The following is a 19,590-nucleotide window of genomic DNA, read 5'->3' on the forward strand; positions in this document are numbered from 1 at the left end:
TTTTTTCTTTCTTTCTTATGGTATATCATTACATATAAACTCTTTAGAAATATACTTCTGTCAAATACCTTGACAACTACTATGTACACTACAAAAATAAATTTTCATATAAATAAATTATATGGCATACATTTATCTTTGTAACTGAAAACAGCATAAATCCACGCCAACAGTGACCAAAAAAAAAGAATGGCAGTCTGAAAAAGTCTGATTTTTTTCCTTTTAAAATCCTCTAAGAGCTATGATGAGACCTGTTGTGTACAAAACAAAACGTTATATACTCTTCTCTTCCTATTTAACATTAGTAAGCACTTTATACAGATCAACTCCATTAATGTAAAAAACATTACTGTAATAGTGTTTTTTTCAATAGACATAAAATCCCTGCATTTTGTTATCCACTGGCATTTTAACAATAAAAATCGACATATTTTTATATTACAAAAATATAAATATAGAAATTGAACAAAGTACAAACAGAAAAATGAATAAAATAGTTGCCAGCTATGATTCTCTCCGCTGCTGCCAATGTGACAAATGGGAGGAAAAACAAAACAAAACAAAAAAAAAAACTAAAACAACAAAGAAAGTAACCCATTTCAGGCAAGCAGCTGATGTACAGTGGTTCTCAAATAGTACACACCCCATTAAAATGCCTATTTTTTGCGATGTAAAAAAGTGAGACTCTAATAAATTCTTTCAAAATGGTTTCCTTATTTAAAATTGCATAATATATTTGCAAGGGAACAAAAATTTTATTTAAATAAAAAAATATGAAAAATACAAAGCTGCACTGACTTGTTTGTAAAAATGTGAACATTCTTAAACTAATACTTTCTTAAAGCCGGTTTTAATTCAGTTTGTTTTCACATCTCACTTCCCTTAAATTACAGCGAATCTATTTACACAAAGTTACATTTTAGAGGTCCTTGAAGGATTGCCTGTTCATTTGCCAACTTTAGCGAAAGCCACAGTTTGCACAGGGGAGGTTAGATAATTCAAATGTTCTCAACATTAAAAGGTATCACTCAGGGGAAGGCTATAAACAATTCCCACAGCATTAAATATGCACCAGAGCACACTGCAGCAAAAAAGCTGGAGAAAATATGGCACAGCTGGGAATTTACAATAACTGCTCATTTCTCCAAAACTAATGAAAAGATGAGAGTGAAATTTTCTTTTTTTTTCTTTTATTGAGTCCACGCACATATTTGAATCAGTGACAGAATGATTTTATTTTATTATATAAGAGAAAAATTAAAGCACTGGAATTGCCTCATTATAGTTCAGAACTAAATCTGACAGAAAATCTGTGGGATCATCTGAAGGGGGAGAAATTTTCTGCTTATTGTGATAAATTTGGGGAACTTTTGTCAAGCAGAATGTACCACAATTGCCAGGTTGAGATGTGGGGACGGTTACAGACTCCTGCCAATGAAGACTAAGTACTAAAAATGAAGTATTGGTTTATACAACCAGGTTATTGGAGTGCCGTTTCCCTACATACAGATTAAATTCTTTATTAGCTGAAATGTCACATTGAATGAGGAAAAGGTTTTGAAACATTTATTATGACCAATATTTTTACATCAACAAACCAGATATTTTAACAGGGGTGTGTAGGGTTTTGAGAACCACAACAGCTCAGTGAACAGGAGAAAAAAAAAAACTATGAATGTTCGAGAATGAGTCGGAGTGTAAGAAAAGGTTGTTGTGGAAGGAGACCAAAGGGGCCCAAGAAGTGTACAGGTACGGCTGCTGGCACTGACACCAGCAGGCATAAACCGGCCATATCTGGTGAAGGTGGGGTACAAAAAAAAAAAAAACTGACCCGACTCTTCCTCTTCCACCTTCCACCCCCATAAGGCTCAGGCTTGTGCAATTTAGCAGCTGAGTGGAGACGTCCAATTAGTGTCATGGCCTTATGTTGTGGATTTTTAAGAGCTGAGGTCAGTGGGGACAGCTGTGGCCAAACTATGACCAGTTGTCTTTATTGTCATGAAATAAAGGGGGGCCTCAGATCCAGGCAGAGGACAGGAGTTGTGAAGAAAACCACTACACACACAAACACACACAGCAAAATATGAGGCCTTATTGGTCTTAGCCCTTCGAAGGCTGCATGGTCTAGCTTATTGGATGGACAGAAAGAGCTACTTCAAGCGAGATATATTCCTGTGAATGAAAAGCAGTCAAGTGCCATTTTGAGTCGGGTCATACAGTATTATAGTTTGAGCTTTAGCTTATCCACAAGACAAAGCCACTTTATAAGGTGCAGAGGTAGCACCTTGTTTTTTTGGCCCTGTTCCAGAATCAGTAACGTGAAGGTCCCTGTAAAAAAGGTAAGAGTTAATTTCTGAGGTGGGTTCTGAGGCTGCTCAGAACCTGTTTGAGCCTGCTAGAGTTGTTTAACATCACAAAACCTCTTACAGTAAAATACAACCAGCCTAACAGACAGTGATACAAAGCTGAGTGCAGAAACAGGTTTCAAGGCCGTAACTAAAATAAAAATAAGGCAAAAAAAAAAAAAAAAATCTTAAAATGTCTTCATACCAACTCATTTTAAATAGCACGCATAGCGTGTCGAGTTAAAACAGTAATTCTTTCATATCTACCACAGGTTTGTGATAAAAAATTAATAGTTTTACAAGCGTACCTTTATACAATAATAAAAACACACACAAACAGATATACCATAGCTTTGTTGGATGATTCTAACAGTTTCCCTCATGTTTTAAATGAGTGTAAATGTTAGTCTGAACTGAGGATGCATCTGGCGAAAGGAGCTGTTTCACATTACACGACCTGACACACACACACACACACACACACACACACACGCACACACACGCACGCACGCACACACGCACGCATGCATGCACATACACACATTCATATACCTTGACAGATCACTGGTTCTGTTTGAAGAGAGATTTGCATAGTGTTAAAAATGTACATTAGTATAAAAAAAATAAAGTTCTGAGCAGCAACTGTGAATGCTGACAGGCATGTTTGTCCTACATTGAGCTTCCTATTGGCACAGATCCACAGAGAAGTGAACAGTAATCAAAATACACACTGCATTCATGCACGCATACACACCTACAACATATACAGCCCCAGTCTATTAACAAGTAGGAGTTGTACAGCTCCTCAAAAAATTATACCTATTTGTTTATATTTACATATGTATACATCTTTTAAATATAGATAGAAATATCTAAAACAAGAGTCCACTGTGTTACAGTAACATTGAGCACCATTATGGCAACACTGGCAAGCTTTTACGCTACATGGGGTCAGAGGTGGGGTTGTGCCAAGCTGGTCAACTGCTTAGCAAGACAGGGGAGTCCATCTTTGGCCATAGTGCTTCTCTTCCCCAGATCTGGAAAAAAACAGTATATACATTAAGATGAATGGTCAGACGTTTTACATTCAGGCACTAAGTAAGTAATTTTATTGTTAGAGATGCACAGAGAGACAGGCTGGTGACTGTAATCAAGATGATTTTCATCTAGATCAGTTTCCAGCTGGTGATCGGCTGCTCAAAAACAAAAAAATTAGACCTTTTTTAGAATCAGTAATTTGAATCCCATATTAAAAACCCCTCTAAAACTATAACAAACAATTTCAACTGAAAAGATCATGTTGTTTTTATTTATTAAAAGTGCTTTTTGTGCTGAGTTTTAAATAAGAAAAAGCTCTAAAGAATTAATGTTAAAATGTGTTAATGGCCATGTTTCAGAGGTAATTAGTAAAAGTTTGATCTTAGAACAAGGAGATGTTTTCATTTGTACGGTATTTTATCAACATGCACCCTATCTATAGGTTAATCTTTTCTAAATTTAAAGCTCTACAGATTTGCATTGTTTTTGAACTCCCACTGTTGTATACTGGTTCACTCTATATTGTTTAGCACTTGTAAACCTTTTAAACTATTATTTAGAATTTTGATATAAATGTGTGCGTTCTTTTTAAATTTTAAGTCTTGCTCTTAAAAGATAAAAAGTTCTGAGTAATAGTTTTTTTTATTCCTTAGTTTTTAAAAAATGGAGCCTTTTAAGCCTTTACCAGGGACTGAATCAGAAAGTTAACATTCACCTAAAGGGCCAATGAACAAATTGTATTTCAGAATCTTGCCCAGTAAGTACTTTAATTTGATGATTCGCTGCATGCATTATACCTCTAAATCTTCTTCCTTCAGAAACAACTTCCACACTTAATAATTTTCTTGTTAGTTCAACTTAGTAGCACTAAGTCATGGAATTAAACTGATTCTGGTGACTTGTCGATTTCTCTGTGCCAATGCACAGAGAAATCGACACAAATCTGACTCCAACACCACATTGGACAGGTTTCAGGACGTCCTCCTGAAACCTGTCCACCTCCCACCCAAAAAAAAAGACAAAAAACATCCAGCTTTTCTTTTATAATAATAATAGGGCTATTATTGCATAAAACAATAATAGCCAGTATTATTGCTTTATGCATTGTCTGTGGTTAAGCCAGTTATGTGTATGAAACAAATCTACCTATGAATCTGCTAAAGGAACCAAACTCTCACCTCAGCTAGCCTGTTGGCCATGGTTCCTGTCAGCTGCCTCTAATTCCAAATCCTGAAGCTCCACAGATTCCACCTTAGCCTCCCTACCCCCTGTGTGGGTGTACAAAGGCACGTGGGGGTCTTGGAAAGCCGATTCTGACTCCTCTGGCCCCGATGGGCAGTAACTGTCTGTTCCCGTGTATTCTGGGAAGGAGGAAGCTGGACCTTGGGCGGAGAATGGCACAGGGTGAACGGCTACAGTGACCGAGGCCGATGCCGTTACTGTGGTGATGGGCTGACAAAAAGGAGCGTTGTTGGTGTGTTGGTGCGGGAGGTGGTGATGATGCTGTTGGTGATGATGAGGCTGCGAGTTGTGGGAAGAGTGGCCGCTGTGGCCTGCTGAGTGTTCTCTGTAGCTGCGAGAGCTGTGATGGCCCCCAGCCTCGGTTGCAGTTTCAAAAGCGTCCATGCGCGGTTGGGCCGGGGGCGAGGCCTGCCAGTGCTGCTGGCCCCTGGGGTCCCTGCTGCAGTTTCGCTGAGTATTGCCATGCTGGATACCAGAATCACAACCCTGAGAGGGAACAAACTGTAGAGAACCACAATAAGACACTCATTTAAATATGACACATGCAAAGAAAAATCCATCTGTGATAGTTCCCTACCGAAGACACAGTATAGGCTGGGGGGTCAGGCTGCTGTCTCGGTGAATGCCGTTGCCCTGACCCCGCTCTTCTTTCCTCCTCTGGCTGGGCCACTCTGCCCCTGCTGGTCCGGAAGTGGTGGTGCTGCTCCTCTGGTTGAGTTTGTCCTCTGTGAGGGTAAAGGTTGTAGTTCTGCACCTCTTGGCTTATTCCAGACACTGTGGCATTAGAGCTGTACTCCGAGTCTGACGAGTCTGTGGCTGCACCAGAGTTCGTGACGGGTCCAGAGGTTTGGCGTGGACGGACCGAGAAATGGACCACTCGAGGAGGGGCCTCTGGGCAGGGGGTGGGTAGCCGACTTCGGCCATCAGTGGGTGAAACCTGACCAATGAGAGAAAGGCAATCAATTTTTGGACACCTGTAAGTCACTTTCTATTGACAAAATCACAACTGTAATGTTCAATAAAGATTCTACTCTCAAGATCTCAGCGCAATGTTTTCACAATATTTCTCATAAATATTAAGTTTGTTCTGCAATGCATCATCCAATCAATGCTTGCATTTAACTTCATCTGGTAAGGTTAAAATTGTGATGTATGGTAATCTATCAGCATAACCTCCAACTAAGGAGGAGAATACAAACAAATTGGCTGAAAGCACTCAATCACATTAGAGAAAAAAGCCTTTGACACTTCAGAATACAGGAACCGACTAAACAACAAAGTTAAAATTGTCATGGTAATCGGATGTTGGCATGATATTGGAACAATTTAATGTTTTGGTATGCTAAGGACCAAGTAACTGACTTAGTGACGAAGTGGCCGCTCCTCTCGAAACTGCCACTCAATATTCTTCCCTGGAGTGAATTAAATTATATCCCTATTTTCTATTAATAAAAACACAATTGCCCTGGTTGATTAAGACTGCATTCAGGTTGAGGTTTCAGTTTTTTAAATTGTACCTCTGGATAAGGTCCAAAGTATGACAATAATACTGGGAGAAGGACCAATCCATTCAGCACTCCAAGAACTGTCAGGATGGCTAACACTGCAAAGAAATACCTGCAATAAAAAAAAAAACAAATATACGAAAAGGATTAAAAAGAGTAAATAAAACTGTCAACATATTGTAAATGCTGAAAAACAGCATTTACTATTTATTTGGCTGTTTAAAACATTTTCTAAAAATACAGTAAAATAAACAAGGAGCAAAGTGGATGACACTGCCAAAAAGCATGGGCATAGGGTTGCTAAGACTAACAAAGACAGACATGAGGAAACAAAGAAAATACCCCCAAAGACCACAGATGTTTACACGTGGAGAGAAATGCGCAGGTTCATTCACCACACATGCCCAAAATAATACTTCCACACTGACACCAGCCACTCCCCAAACAAAACACACATATACAAACCCCCCACAGATAGCTGATGCGTGCACTGTGGTTCTGAGGAGCAGAACAGAAAGGTACCTTGTGTGTGTCTAAGTCCTGCCAAAGAGGGTTAGTCTTAAAGAAGCCACAGAAATAAAAGAAAGGGGAAGCATAATTAGCAAGAGCTGGTTAATTCAAAGGCACAGGAATAAAAGGGGGGGAAAAAAGAAGAGGGGGAGGTGGGGCTATTGGGGTGAGGGCACTCTCTCTTGGGTGTGCAGTGTATAAGCAAACATGGGGAAAACAAAGCAGAGTGGAATGCGAACGGAGGGGGTAAAGGAGGTTGAAGAGGGAGGACATTGGGGTATAAAGTGAGGGGGGGTACAAAAGGACAGGGGCCTCTCTTTCCTCTGGTTTAAAAAAGAGAGAGGGGCAAACAAATGAAGTGAAGGGTATAGAATTTAAACAATTTAGTCTAGGGACGAAAAGAAGGAAAGCCCGAGAGCACCACCCTTCCCTGGCCTCTTTCCTCCCTCAATCTTTTTTATTTTTCTCTCCATCTTCTTCACTCCCTTCCTTCCAGCTAAGCTCCTGTGAAATTCCCGGCCACTGCGCAATCCCCTCCACCTAATTAAATCTGTATGTATCAGGTAAGACCCCACACTCTCTGCTCTGAATCTCGCCCTCGCTCAAATCAAGTCACCTACATGAGAAAGAGCTCTCCTTGCCACCAGCCATGTGAAGGGACAGTGTCAGGACACCCATATACACAGCAGCTAGCCTATCTGTGCAATTTGTGACTTTTGAGTGAGGCTGGATCACTTGAGGTTCTGACTTGTTTGTGCGCTATACAGATGATACTGTAGTGTTCTGCTACAGTAGTCTTTGTAGGTTAGACGGGGCTGCCGACTATTAAGTGAAGTCCTGCATTTAGTTAATCAGGACTATTTCAATAAAATTAGCATTGCATCGCTATCCAGTTAGGATATTTGCTCTACATTTATCATATGTGGTAGGGTTATATTCTGGATATATTTTAATCAATGGAGAAAGGAGCACTTGATGGCTGTTCATGTTTTTCATGTCTTGGCTGTATGCACTGCGTTGCCTTTTGTTATAAAAGTAATGTTACACATTTTTCATGTAGAAATCCCATACTTTTTCTGACTCCTTTTTCCAGATTTCTCAGTCATTTCAAATTATAAGAAACAAACATTCACTGTGAATTTAGGGTACATATTTACAAAAAAATTGTAAGGGAGGAAGAAAGGAGAGACAGATTTAAGGACACATGAAAGAAATGTATGTAGAACACAAGAAAGACACAAGGAAGATAGAGAGAAGACAAAAGGAGAAAACATAGGAAGAGTGGTCGATACATGGACTGCAGTACACTTAGAATGAAAGACAATAAGGAAAGTCATGAGGCCAGAGGGGCCTTGTGATGGACTGGCAACCTATCCAGGATGTAACCCAGCTGTTACCCGTATGAGATAGGCACCAGCCCTCCTAGGAGTCCTGCAAGGAGAAGCAGGTATAGAAAATGGATGGATGGATGAGGCAAGAAGGGAAGGTAGGAGGAAGGAAACAAGAAAAGAACGAATCACACAAGGAAGTAAAGATGAAAGAACACAAATAAGGAAAGAAGGATAGGAGGCAGGGTGCACACACAAGGAAGGAAGAAAGGGCCCAAGAATGTTAAAGAGGACATAAGAACGAACTGAAGGAAATACATAAGAAAGGAATGGAGTAAGGACTCAAGGAAATAAAGAAAGTTACCAGTATAACAGATAGGACACCACAAAGAAAGGAAGGCCAGAAGGACACAACGAATGGCGGTTTGACAGAAGGAAAGAGAGAAGAAAAAAACAGAGGGAAAAAGAAAAAAGGAGGTAGGAATGATAGAGACAATACAGAATGGAAGGACAGAGGAAAGGAAACATTTACACAGTAGAATAGGTAATGAAGTCCGACATTAAAATACTTTTCATACTAATGGAGGAAAGAACTCGGATCAGACTCCAGACTGTTCATGACAGCATCGGAACCACATTAAGCCGCTTAGCTTGAACATACTGTTTGCAAACCTTTAGCTTGAAGTTAATTGGGAAGGAAAGGTCCAAATGATTAAACATTTGATGTAATTTTTGGCTTATAAAAATGAATAACAGGCGATTCAATTGAATTGCATAAAAACAATAAATAAGCTGTGTCAAGGGACTTGCTACTATGATTTATTTTACTGAAACAGGAACCTGGATGGATTAGTTCATTCAAATTCTTGTCCAATTAGTTAACTTATGAGTGTCCCGAGAGCCAGTATGAGGTAGAAAATCTGAGCTGATTTATCATGCCCTGAGTCCACCTACTTTCACTTCTTTCTGGTGAAGCTCTGACCACACACATGCACTTTTACTGCTTCAAAGCATCCATCTCGTACTTTTAGTACACATCAAAACCGTTCTTGTAAATCAATCTAAAACACCAGCACTGGTAAATGCTATGTCATTGCTCGAATTACATCTACTGTACATACGGATGCATGCAGCCCACATACCGGGCAGTGAGTCCCGCCGGACTGTTTAGAGTGAAAACATTCACAGGGCTGACAGAGAAAGCTAGGGAAACATTTCTTTCAGCGCATGCAGAAAAATACGAGCCAGGCCCTGTTGTTATTGCACTGTCTTGGGGCGCCGCTTTGTTTGCTCTGACAACAGCAGGACCTTTAAATGGAGGCTCCCAGACCGAGGCAGAAGCCAGAGGCGCAGCACACCGCTGGAGGTGAGGAGCGAAGGTCCATTGGCCTCCAGAGTTTGTGTGTTTGGATACGCGTGTGTGTGCGTGTGTGTGTGTGTGTGTGCGAGCGCGTGGACGTGCAGGCATGCCATCATTGACCCCAATGATTACAGGGTCAGGGAGCATGACAGTGTGTGTACGCGTGTGTCTATATGTAGGGACTGCGTGTAACTGTTGGCATGTACATACATGAGCACAGTTTGTGTAATTGCAGATCAGATGGAGTTCATTGCTCCCAGTTCTTAAAGGAACAGGTCAACAAATTTGTACAGTTAAGTGCAAAGAAGAATGCATGCACTGAGCCTATTTGCTTAGAGGAAAATTCCTATAATAGTCCAGAGAGGAACGTACACATTACTTAAAACCTGGCGTCCGACAGAGACTCAACAGTTGTAGTTTATTTTAATATCCTTCTCTACAGTCATCTCCCTTGGCACCCCAAACAAACAAGCAATAAAAAAACTGAAGCTATATCTGTTCTCATTACTTTTGACTTTCAGGCAAAAGTAATACGAACAGATACATATGGATGCATGCAGCCCACATACCGGGCAATGAGTCCCGGTATGTGAAAGTCCATCTTTCAATTGTTTCAACACAAGGAAATACTGAACATGGGCCTGGAGAAGGATCGTCTTTCAACAATAAAGATAAAAAGTTATCTCATGCCAGGAAAAAAAATATATGTTTATAGAAACAGAGCATGCAGTGCAGATATAGGGGGTGTAAAACAAAAAGACCGATGGAGGAAGATGCAGAAAGAGAAAGGCCTTCATGCATGAGTGGTGGCTCAGGGACATTCCTGCAAAATGCAGGTTTAGACATGGTCTCAACAGACTATGGACGCCACACAACTGCCATATGATAACCTTTAAGTGCAATCCTATGACAAAGTCTTGTTGTACTCACCTGACGATAAAGTCAAACTCGGAGCCTGCGAGCATTAAGACACCCAGTAAAGTGGAGAAGGCGCCATCTAGAACTGGAGCAAACATGTGCTCTAGTGCCAGCACTGCCCGTTTGTGACGATCCCCAATAGCTGTAAGGAATGCCTAAAATAGAGATAAAGATACAGTTCAAATCTTTTTTGGGGGGAGGGGTAATAAATAATAATAATAATAATAATAATAATAATAATAATAATAATGACTGTAGAAAGACATTCCAATGCAGTAGGAAACATAACATGTTTTGAACAATCATCTCTCATTTAAAGGACCCCAGATTTGAAATAGTCAGTAATCAAACAATTAGTATTAGTGCTTTCATATCTCTTGTGAAAAGAACGACTCAAAACTACAGGTCAGAATTATGGACAAATGTACATAATTCCTCACCACAACTCTGTCAAAATAGGTTGACTCAGGCCTGGTGTCGACTTTGTCGCAAGTTTTGTCATGCCTCTATGTTAATGAATGTTGATTTTGGGACTTCGGATGAAGTATGTGGGAGGTTTTAGTCTTTGACTAAGATGCCTTTAGACAGGACAAGAGTTTATTTTAAAGGTAACACTGTTTCATATCTTGTCCCTGTTCAAATACATTTTAAATTATAAATAGACAGCAGATGTTGCGGCACAACCAGTTATGAGGTTTAGGAAGGAACTGCTTTTTTGCATCATGCCGTGTTAGTTTGGACAGCAAATTTCCCTAAAAACCTAAGTGTCACAAAAAGCAAAACGGAAGCATAGCAGAACTGGTGTTGAAAAGAGTATGCTTTCATTGGCCTACCAGAGCTACATGGACTGTAAACTCCACTCCAATGCCCACCGAAGCGATGAGAATGACCACAGGGACGGCGCTCAGCTTGATTGCCATCAGTCCCATGAAGCCAAAAAGCTCCACAGTCATGAGAGAGAGCACAAGCACCTGAGGATGAAAAAGAGCTTTCTGTCAGACAGGAATGTGGGTTTACTTAAAAAGAGACATTCAACATACGGTTCAGGGGGAAAAAAACAAGTTCTAATCTGGTCCAAAGTTTCAAAATACACCTCATATATGCTTAAGTTGCTTACAATAATACATCAATATTTCGAAAATAAAATGAAGAATGGTCAGCTGGATGGTCTGGAAACAGTTCAGTTCAGTTTTATACATATCCCAAGGGGAAACTAGTTTGCAGGAAGCATCAGAAATACAAGATAGCAGAACTATCACATTAATTATCTTATGCACAAACTGAGAGAAATAACTTATGCCCTAGTGCATTAAAGTGCAACGTGCTCCCAAACAGCGTTACAATGCAATTTTCCTAAGCAACTTAGCTCTAAATTTGTTTATTTTGTATTTTTTATGACAAAAGCAACATGGGCACAGTTATAATACTGAAAAGGTAAGAGGAAATTTTACTCAACTTACTAAGTCATAAAACTAAATGTACAGTGCATCAGTACTTCAGACACGAGCTGTGTGATTTTACAAACATTTCATGTTGGAGTTCAGTAAATGAACACACTCGAATGTACACATTGCTGAGAACGTCTACATTTAAGGCTTGCTATGAATTTATCACAGATGTCTTTGCAATGGAAGGTTGGATTGGTGGTTGGAGAACACATGGAGAAAATCAAACATCCACACCCACCCAAATCAGGTCTTCTGGGTGGATGACCTTGAGATTTACAGTTGATCTAAACTCTGACTGTGCTCAGCAGGCAGCAAGACATCAGAATGTGAGCAAAATGTGTGTGACTCTGTGTGGAGAGTGGATTTTCCCGGGCAAAGCAGGACAGGACGGGAGCTGAGAGTAAATACCATTATCAGCTGACAGGTGTCAGGTTACGTGAGACCTAAATCCTTTGAAGAGGCCCAGTGTGGGCAGGGGATGGAGCTCTGCGCACCAGTGTCCACTAGAGGTAATTTTTGTGGCCGTGCCATGGTCTAAGATGCATTTCCATGAAGGAAATCTGCTAACAAGTGGACAAAAATACTAAGAAAACATTACCTCAAGATGAAATTCAGGTCTCATTTTGAATCTTAAGAATGATCAGATTTATGCCATTTGTTATATAAACTAAAACAATGGTATCAAAGGCTTGGATTCTTTGTCTAAATGCCTGGGGAAATGCAAAATGACAAAATGGAAATACAGAACGCAAATCATATTTGATGATTACTATAACGGCAACATTAAGTCGATCGAATATAATCTGTATATGGAGACAATGCAATGTGAAGCAACTAGCTATAAGCTTGTAGAGCCAGTTGTTTGTTTCTTGACGCCTCTCTGTAACGAACCTTTTGATGTTGCTAGTAAAGCCTGACAGATGACCATGAACTCCCCTCCTACCTCGTTTTAATGCCTCAGGTGGCCTAGCAACTGCCTGTTATAAAGTACAACGCAGCAGAGAGGAGAATAACCAGAGTGATCCGTATGTGTGTTTCTCTGTGAATCAAGTACCTGGACGTTTATACATTGTACATTGTATAAATGCACCCTATTTGCTTGCCTGTGTCCATGGAAACTTCATGGGTGAGACAATTAGTAAAAGACAAGAGCGGAGGATGGAAAAAAACAGGACAAAGACTGCTTTTTATGAGGGTCAGAGTGGAAACTAGCTGCTGGAGAAACTTAGAGTTCTGTCAACATTTATTTCAGCATTGATGTCTGGGAGTGTCAGACTAGACTAAACACAGTGGCCCAACAAAACAGCACAAGATAAACACTGGTGAGGGGCCTGTGATATCGCACAGCATCCCTTCTTTTTGAAACTTTGTTATCATCATACTCTCAAAGCAGTTTTATTTTCAAAATGTTTTTTTTTTTTCACTTATTGAAAAAAAAATGGATTCATTCATTACTGTGCACCGGGAAATTGAAAGATTTTCAGCTTAACTGATTCTTTCTGACTGGCCATTGTCTAAGTGATGACAAGCTGTTGCAACACCAATAATGGTCTTCGGTGTGGAAGTTATTAGTCAGAGAACAGGACTCAAAGGGTCCAAATCTCACAGTCTGTTAGGTGTGAAAAAATGAAGTCAGAGAAAGCACAGCAATGAAAGAGGCTATTAAAAAAGGAAATAGAATTTTCTGCATGTTAAGACAATTTGCAACTCATTTAGACAATGTTGTTTTAGCAAAACTGCCTGCACTAGTTGCAATAAGTGCCAATATAAAATGCTAAACAGATTTTAAAAGATAACAAAAGCACTTTTTTTAGTCAATACTTGCTTTATTTTTTTAATTTTTTTTTTAATTTTTATTAACACTTACTATGATGCCAGCGGTCCATGGGTTGAGCAGAAACAGGGCACAGACTAGAAAGGTGCAGGCAAGCACAACACTGATGGAAAGGAGAAGCCAGTGCCGCAGACTGACGTACTGCTCCCAGAAGAGGAAAGGGTAGCCATTGGGGTAGGAGGGCAGGTCTTGTCGGCTGTAGTTGTTGCAGATTGCTCGCACGCTCTCGATGGCCTCCACAAACTGCGGGGTCTCTCGGAGCCCGTTGAGGTAGAAGGGGAACTGTGCGTATTCGATGGGCTCGGCAGCGGGAACTGAACGGAGAAGAAGTGAGAGGAAGATTCATTTACTTGCACCGATCTTGGTTTTAATTTGGTGATAACAACATGGATACATTTTAACTGAGGAACCGAGTGCTGCTGGATAGTAAGGGGGAAATATCAGCTAAAACAACAGTGAAGAATAACCTTTGCAGATAATACAAATATGTCCTGTTTAGGCTCTGGTAACTATTTAATAAATCCACAGTGATAATTTAAGACAGTTCATCTATACCACGTCGTGGTCTAGCTATTCTAAATTCAACTTCATTCAAGGAGTAGTTACATCTGTGGGTGAGTGTGTTTGTGCTTATGTGGAGGTGGGGTGTAGAGGTGCGTTAAACAGAGCTCCATTGACTCGAACCTGGCCAGACTGAAGCCAAGTCTGCCTAATGAGGGCCTATCAGTTCCAGACACAGCAGACTGTCAGAACTAAGGTTGATTCACAGCAATTACAATGTCAGGATCATTGCCATTACCACACCCTAAACACAGCACCACCACATAAAGAATAATATAAATGCACAAACACGTATAGCTGCCTGTCACTCGGCAATGAAGTAATACTTGCTGAAAAACAGTTTTTAATTCAGATTCATGCTGTCATGTCTTTGCTGCACATGGCAGTTTTAAAGGATTTATTTAAAGGAATACTCAGCAGCTGCATGTCTATATACAGTGCCTTTTAATAGTATTGATACATCCGTTCTACATTTTCACATTTTGTCATGTTATAACTACAAAACTACATTTTTGTTTAAACTGTAAAATGGAAGGAAAACAATAAACTGGTTTTCCATTTCTTCAGGGGAAGTTTTTTCAAAAACACACATACATCATCCCTGAGGTGGCACAAATTATTGGCAGCATCAAGGAGTGGGAACAAGATTAGGATGGTCAGAGTTGATGAGAAGAAGGGTGAAGCTAAATACATAGTAATTCTGGATGAAAACCTGAGCAGAAGTCACATGTTCCAGAAGTAAAACACTAAACATATAGCCAGAGCTACAACGGCATGGTTTAGACCGTGGAATAGCCCAGTCAAAGTCCAAAACTAAACCCAACTGAGAGTCTGGGTCAAATCCTGAAATTGTAATTGCAGCAAGAAATTCAAAACACTTAGCAGCGTAAATCTACACTGGTGGATCACACCGTAAAGAACCTAACCCAATAACATTATCGCAGTCCCAAACTTCCTACAACTTCTCCAGTCATTCATCCCATCCAAACTCAGGTTCTCCTAAACTCAAACAAGAGCAGACTGTAGTTTTATGTGATTTGCAGTCTGTTTGTGGTAAAGAAATGAGAGCAGGTTGTGTGGCATGATGAGGGTCACTGAGTTTTAATAAAGTGTGTGTGAGTGTGCTCGCAAGAGCCCCAGGGTAGCCAGGATTATACCACTGAACCACAGGCACAACACTAAGTTGTGTCCCAGCTCTCAGCTTTGCAACCTGAGCTCATGCAAGTGCACACTCTGCTCTGGTCCAGCAAAGTCTATTACCTCATTTTGAGCTTAGAGACAGACACAAAGCAATAAGTCAGACCACAAGAGGTAAACACAACTCGGAGCGTGGTGGCCTCAGCACGGTACCAGCAAACGCTAGTGTTGAGACACCGCTACACTGCACCGCAAGGCCGTCCTGTGTGTTGACTTACTGCTGAGACGTGTCTCGGGCATGGAGTCAGTCCGGTCGTTGAGCCACTCAGGAGGGTGCGGACGGATGTTGGCTTGTGAGGCGGCATAAGCGACGGGATCGTTGCTGACCCAGGCGGTTAGGTAGATGTAAAAAGCCCCAGGATTGATGATCCCATCTGCATCCACGAGTCTCTGTCGAGTCAGCTACAAAACCCACAGAAAGGGATGGATTAATGACAGCAACCATTGCTAATACACACTTAACAGTATGGTCTGCTGAAAGGCCTTTCATTAAAACGTACATGCACTTGGACGTTATTTTCATTTACGTTGGGCTGAAAACTGTAGTCTGAACTGGAGTAATTAGCCTTTAGAAATAAGAAAAAAAAAAAACAACAAAAAAAAACGATTTTAACATTTAGTAAAGATTGTGGTGCTGCAGCTGTTTTGCCACGATTCTGTGGAAATCAACCATGTTTTACCATAACATTCTACAGGTGAGCAGACCGCAGAAATGTTTCCTTTTACACATGGATGAGTGCAAGAGAACGAAACTCCATTCAAAAGCAGGAGGCAAATATTAGCCCCGCTCTCTCTCCATTTCCAACCAAAGAAAAATCAACAAGTCAAACACTGGTTACCTTCTCTGGAAATTCCTGTATTTCTGATCACAGCTTCCCAGAATTATCATGCCACATTAAAACATGGAAAATGTTGAATCAGCCTCTCCCTTCATATACAGCAGATACTGGCTGGTCTACCTCAGGCCATATGTCCTGACCACTCTGAATAAACGTCTAAAAGTAACTTTGGAGCACTCTCATACCAAGAGCTTCGGGCTGCTAAGGAAGAATTAACACTGAGTCTTTATAGACATAAAATGTGGAAGGACTTTTGTAGTTATTGGTGAAAAGAAAATTAGGTGTCAATTTTACTGCAAAACAGTTTTACACGACTTGTCACGGTTATTCCTTCAAACACCGCTCATATTTTATGTCTCTGTCTTGAGTGTTTCTGTCTAAACTGATAAATGTATTTAAGAAAATAATGGCTGTCATGTATACAAGCCCCCAACATATGTAAGTGAGTAAGTAAAAACTTTACTTATATAGCACCTTTCGAGATTTAATGATCACAAAGTGTTTTACAAGACTTGTTAAACAAAAGCAGATTCAAAAAGATAGGTTTTTAAATGGCTTTTAAAGAAAGCCACAGAATCTGCTCCTTTCCTTGGGCGCTTAACTCAGCGCCCAAGGAAAGGAGTTCCAGAGTATTGGAGCCACTGACAAAAAGGCTCCGTCTCCCTTTATTTTCAGTTTAGTACTATTAGCATGCACCGATTTCAGGGGACTGAGGATGTACGGGTGCAGCAGTGCTCTACGATAACCTGGTGTCTGCCCGTGAAGAGCTCTCCATGATAAAACAAGAATCTTGAAATGTGCTCTAAAGTAAACTGGGAGCCAGTGCAGTTGCATTAGCAGAAACATAAAATCTGAGGATTTGGATGATGTGTGGACGTTAGAATAAAATACTGCTGGCTCCAAGAAGTTGTAGCTTGGACTGCCTGGGCCACATTTGAAACATCTACTTCTTTTTTTTTAAAATCAGCATAACTTGGTACTAACAGTCCTTATACAAAAGCTTTAAAAAGTGCTTTTAAAAAACAGCACATAAAATTTCTTCTTTGTATCTTTCAAATGCATTTATTTTTCTTGCTGTGCAAAACAATGAAACAAAGTTTATACTCTGAATAATTGCTATGTCTGCAGAACATCAGAATTGAACAAATAAAACTAATCCTTAAAATTCGTCATGCAAAATTGCGACTCTAAGCTTCTCTTAGGGGAGAGTCACACAGCCTGGCATTCATCCATTATGAACCAGAAGTACAAACTGTTTATTTAGTTTTTTTGTTGTTGTTTTCTTTTTGTGATGGCTTCAACTGTTATTTCATTTAGCTGTTTCCAGTACATGAATAACTCTGTCACTTAAGGTTGCTAATTTAGCCCTCATATGGGGAAGCAAAGGAGCGTGGCCTAGCATCGCTACCTCCTGAGAGGTAAAACCATTACTGTACAGTTCCGCCACTCTGCCTTCTAGGAACCATAAATCTATCTTTCACAGAGGCTGGGAGAGCTTTCAGGGGTCCAGTTGGACTCACCGGGTTACATATATGAAGAAAGGTTTTGGATTTTTTATTTTTTATTTTTTCTCCTCACATTTCGTGGCGGTGGTGGAGGGGGTTAGCGAGAGAAAAATTGCTTGAGTTAGCGTAACAATAAAAAAAATTGGCTGGAGTCCCTGGGCGCGTCTGTGTGCAGTTAACCTGGTTGTTAACACTGAAGGAAATGCCACCCAGCAAATGGAGTAGAGCTATAAAAATAACACAACATCTGTACAAATGTTGCTCACACTTGGTTCTCCTGACCCCTATGGGTATCCAGAATGCCTGGCGCCACAGATTCAATCGGCCCTAAAAAGAAAAGAGCTCTTGATAGTGTTAGCCCTGTCTTTTCTTCAGACTTTCAGTCTTTTCACCTCCTCCTTTGTCTGCGTGCTCTCCCCTCGTCTGGATTCACTCCGCGAAATGTCTCCTTTCTGTCACGTTGCTTTCAAACCAAGCACACCAGGACTGAATAATCACCAGGGAAAAAAAAGATAAAATGGAGGGCAGAGATAAAAAGTTCTTCTTGCAAAGGACTGTAAAGTGGCATATAAAAATGAAATAGTTGGTGAAGATCTGCTCTTCTGTTTTAGACACAGGGGAAAAAAACAAAACTACTGCAATACGATAACACAGAGCTGGCCCAGATAAACAAGTGTTTCATCCCGTCTCAAAGAAGGAGTACACTGGAAAGTAGCACAGAGGGCAGAGGTTTGTGAAGGTAATCCTGAGAGAGGGAGCCGGAGTGAAAGCTGAAATCCAGTGGATCTGGATTGAATTTAACAGCGGAATAGGCAACAATTGCATGTCTTCAAGCTGTCACGGGAAGTGCAGGCAACTCTGCCGGCGGCCCCTCGCAACTCAGAACAAGTACAATTCCCTCACAGGGAGAGGAAGTGATGTCACAAGGTTTCACACAAGAGCTGCATTTGCTTTCTGTGAGCTAGAAGAAGTAAATCCACCACAACCTAAACACTACAAGATCATTCTCAAAGCAACGCTCTTTAGAGTGGATGTTGTTACTGAACACGAGTAAGGAGTTTAGAAATAAAAGCAGAGGAACCACAAGAGTTCAAGAAGTGACTTCAAAGGAAACTATACTTTATACAACATGCTGAGAAAAGACAGCGGTTCGTTCAGGCTGTAAGAGAGCAAGAGAGAGCACGACTGTCAGCAGATAACAGGAAGATGCTCTCTTATTTATCCTTTTGGAGATATCCCGTGTCTTCTGTCATGGGATATGCTGGATGTGGAAATATTTGCACTCTGTTGGAAAGTCCTGAGTTTAGGTAAGGGTACCGACGTCACTATTTCTCTATAGGCAATGCACATGGGAGACAGCTGCTTTACAGTTAGCAAAAATAGTCACTAATATGCAATGAAACATTTTGAACACTTGCACTTACAGTACTACTCTCTTCAGTCCCACTGCCTGTCAGAAAGGATGTTCTGATTTATGTTGAGTCCAGTTAATAGTATTAACTATTAAATGCACAATAGTGATTTTAACAATAAAAAGTCATTATTGTTAAAATTTTTCTCCAAAATTCAAAGATGCGAAAGTTACCACAGAATTCTGATTGCTGTATTTTTACACAGGACGCTGCAGTGTTTATTAGACTCGACAAAAATGAGCTCAGTGTTGAAAAGAAAATGGATTGTTTTGTGTCTGAGGTTCGCAGGAGTCCTGGCCAAGAATTTTGTTTTTATATTTCTTCAGGTTCTTATCTCTGTTTTCACTCTTCTTGCCAAAGAACGCAGCAATGAATCTACATCTCCTTTGTTTTCATAAAGTGGTTAAAAAAACACACTTTAAATTAAAAACACATACAATCCTCCGTTGTCTTGTTAAAGCTGCGCAAATTTCCTCAGCTCCAAAAACTTCAATCTTTCCCCTTATTTCATTCCCCCCCCCCCCCCACCACCCACACACACACACACA

General features: G+C 40.4%; 1 protein-coding gene across 2 annotated transcripts in view; it reads right to left on the reverse strand.

Moving 5' to 3' along the window:
- Window positions 1-667: 667 nt before the first annotated feature.
- ptch1 (patched 1) overlaps window positions 668-19,590 on the reverse strand; it is a 74,954-nt gene continuing 56,031 nt past the window's right edge. The window contains exons 17-24 of one of the 2 annotated variants that reach the window (XM_015034479.1): window positions 15,505-15,688; window positions 13,562-13,842; window positions 11,080-11,217; window positions 10,259-10,401; window positions 6,143-6,242; window positions 5,203-5,562; window positions 4,562-5,126; window positions 668-3,382 (exon numbers count right to left, since the gene is read on the reverse strand). In XM_015034479.1, the coding sequence (XP_014889965.1) occupies window positions 4,563-5,126; window positions 5,203-5,562; window positions 6,143-6,242; window positions 10,259-10,401; window positions 11,080-11,217; window positions 13,562-13,842; window positions 15,505-15,688 (1,770 nt within the window). In that variant the 3' untranslated portion in view covers window positions 668-3,382; window position 4,562. Of the gene's footprint in view, window positions 3,383-4,561; window positions 5,127-5,202; window positions 5,563-6,142; window positions 6,243-6,652; window positions 6,689-10,258; window positions 10,402-11,079; window positions 11,218-13,561; window positions 13,843-15,504; window positions 15,689-19,590 lie in introns of those variants that run through there. The other variant, XM_015034480.1, reaches the window with a different exon arrangement.

The sequence above is a fragment of the Poecilia latipinna genome, unplaced genomic scaffold (genome assembly GCF_001443285.1).
Source record: "Poecilia latipinna isolate Pla-1442-1.1 unplaced genomic scaffold, P_latipinna-1.0 Scaffold300, whole genome shotgun sequence".
Taxonomy (NCBI): Eukaryota; Metazoa; Chordata; class Actinopteri; order Cyprinodontiformes; family Poeciliidae; genus Poecilia; species Poecilia latipinna.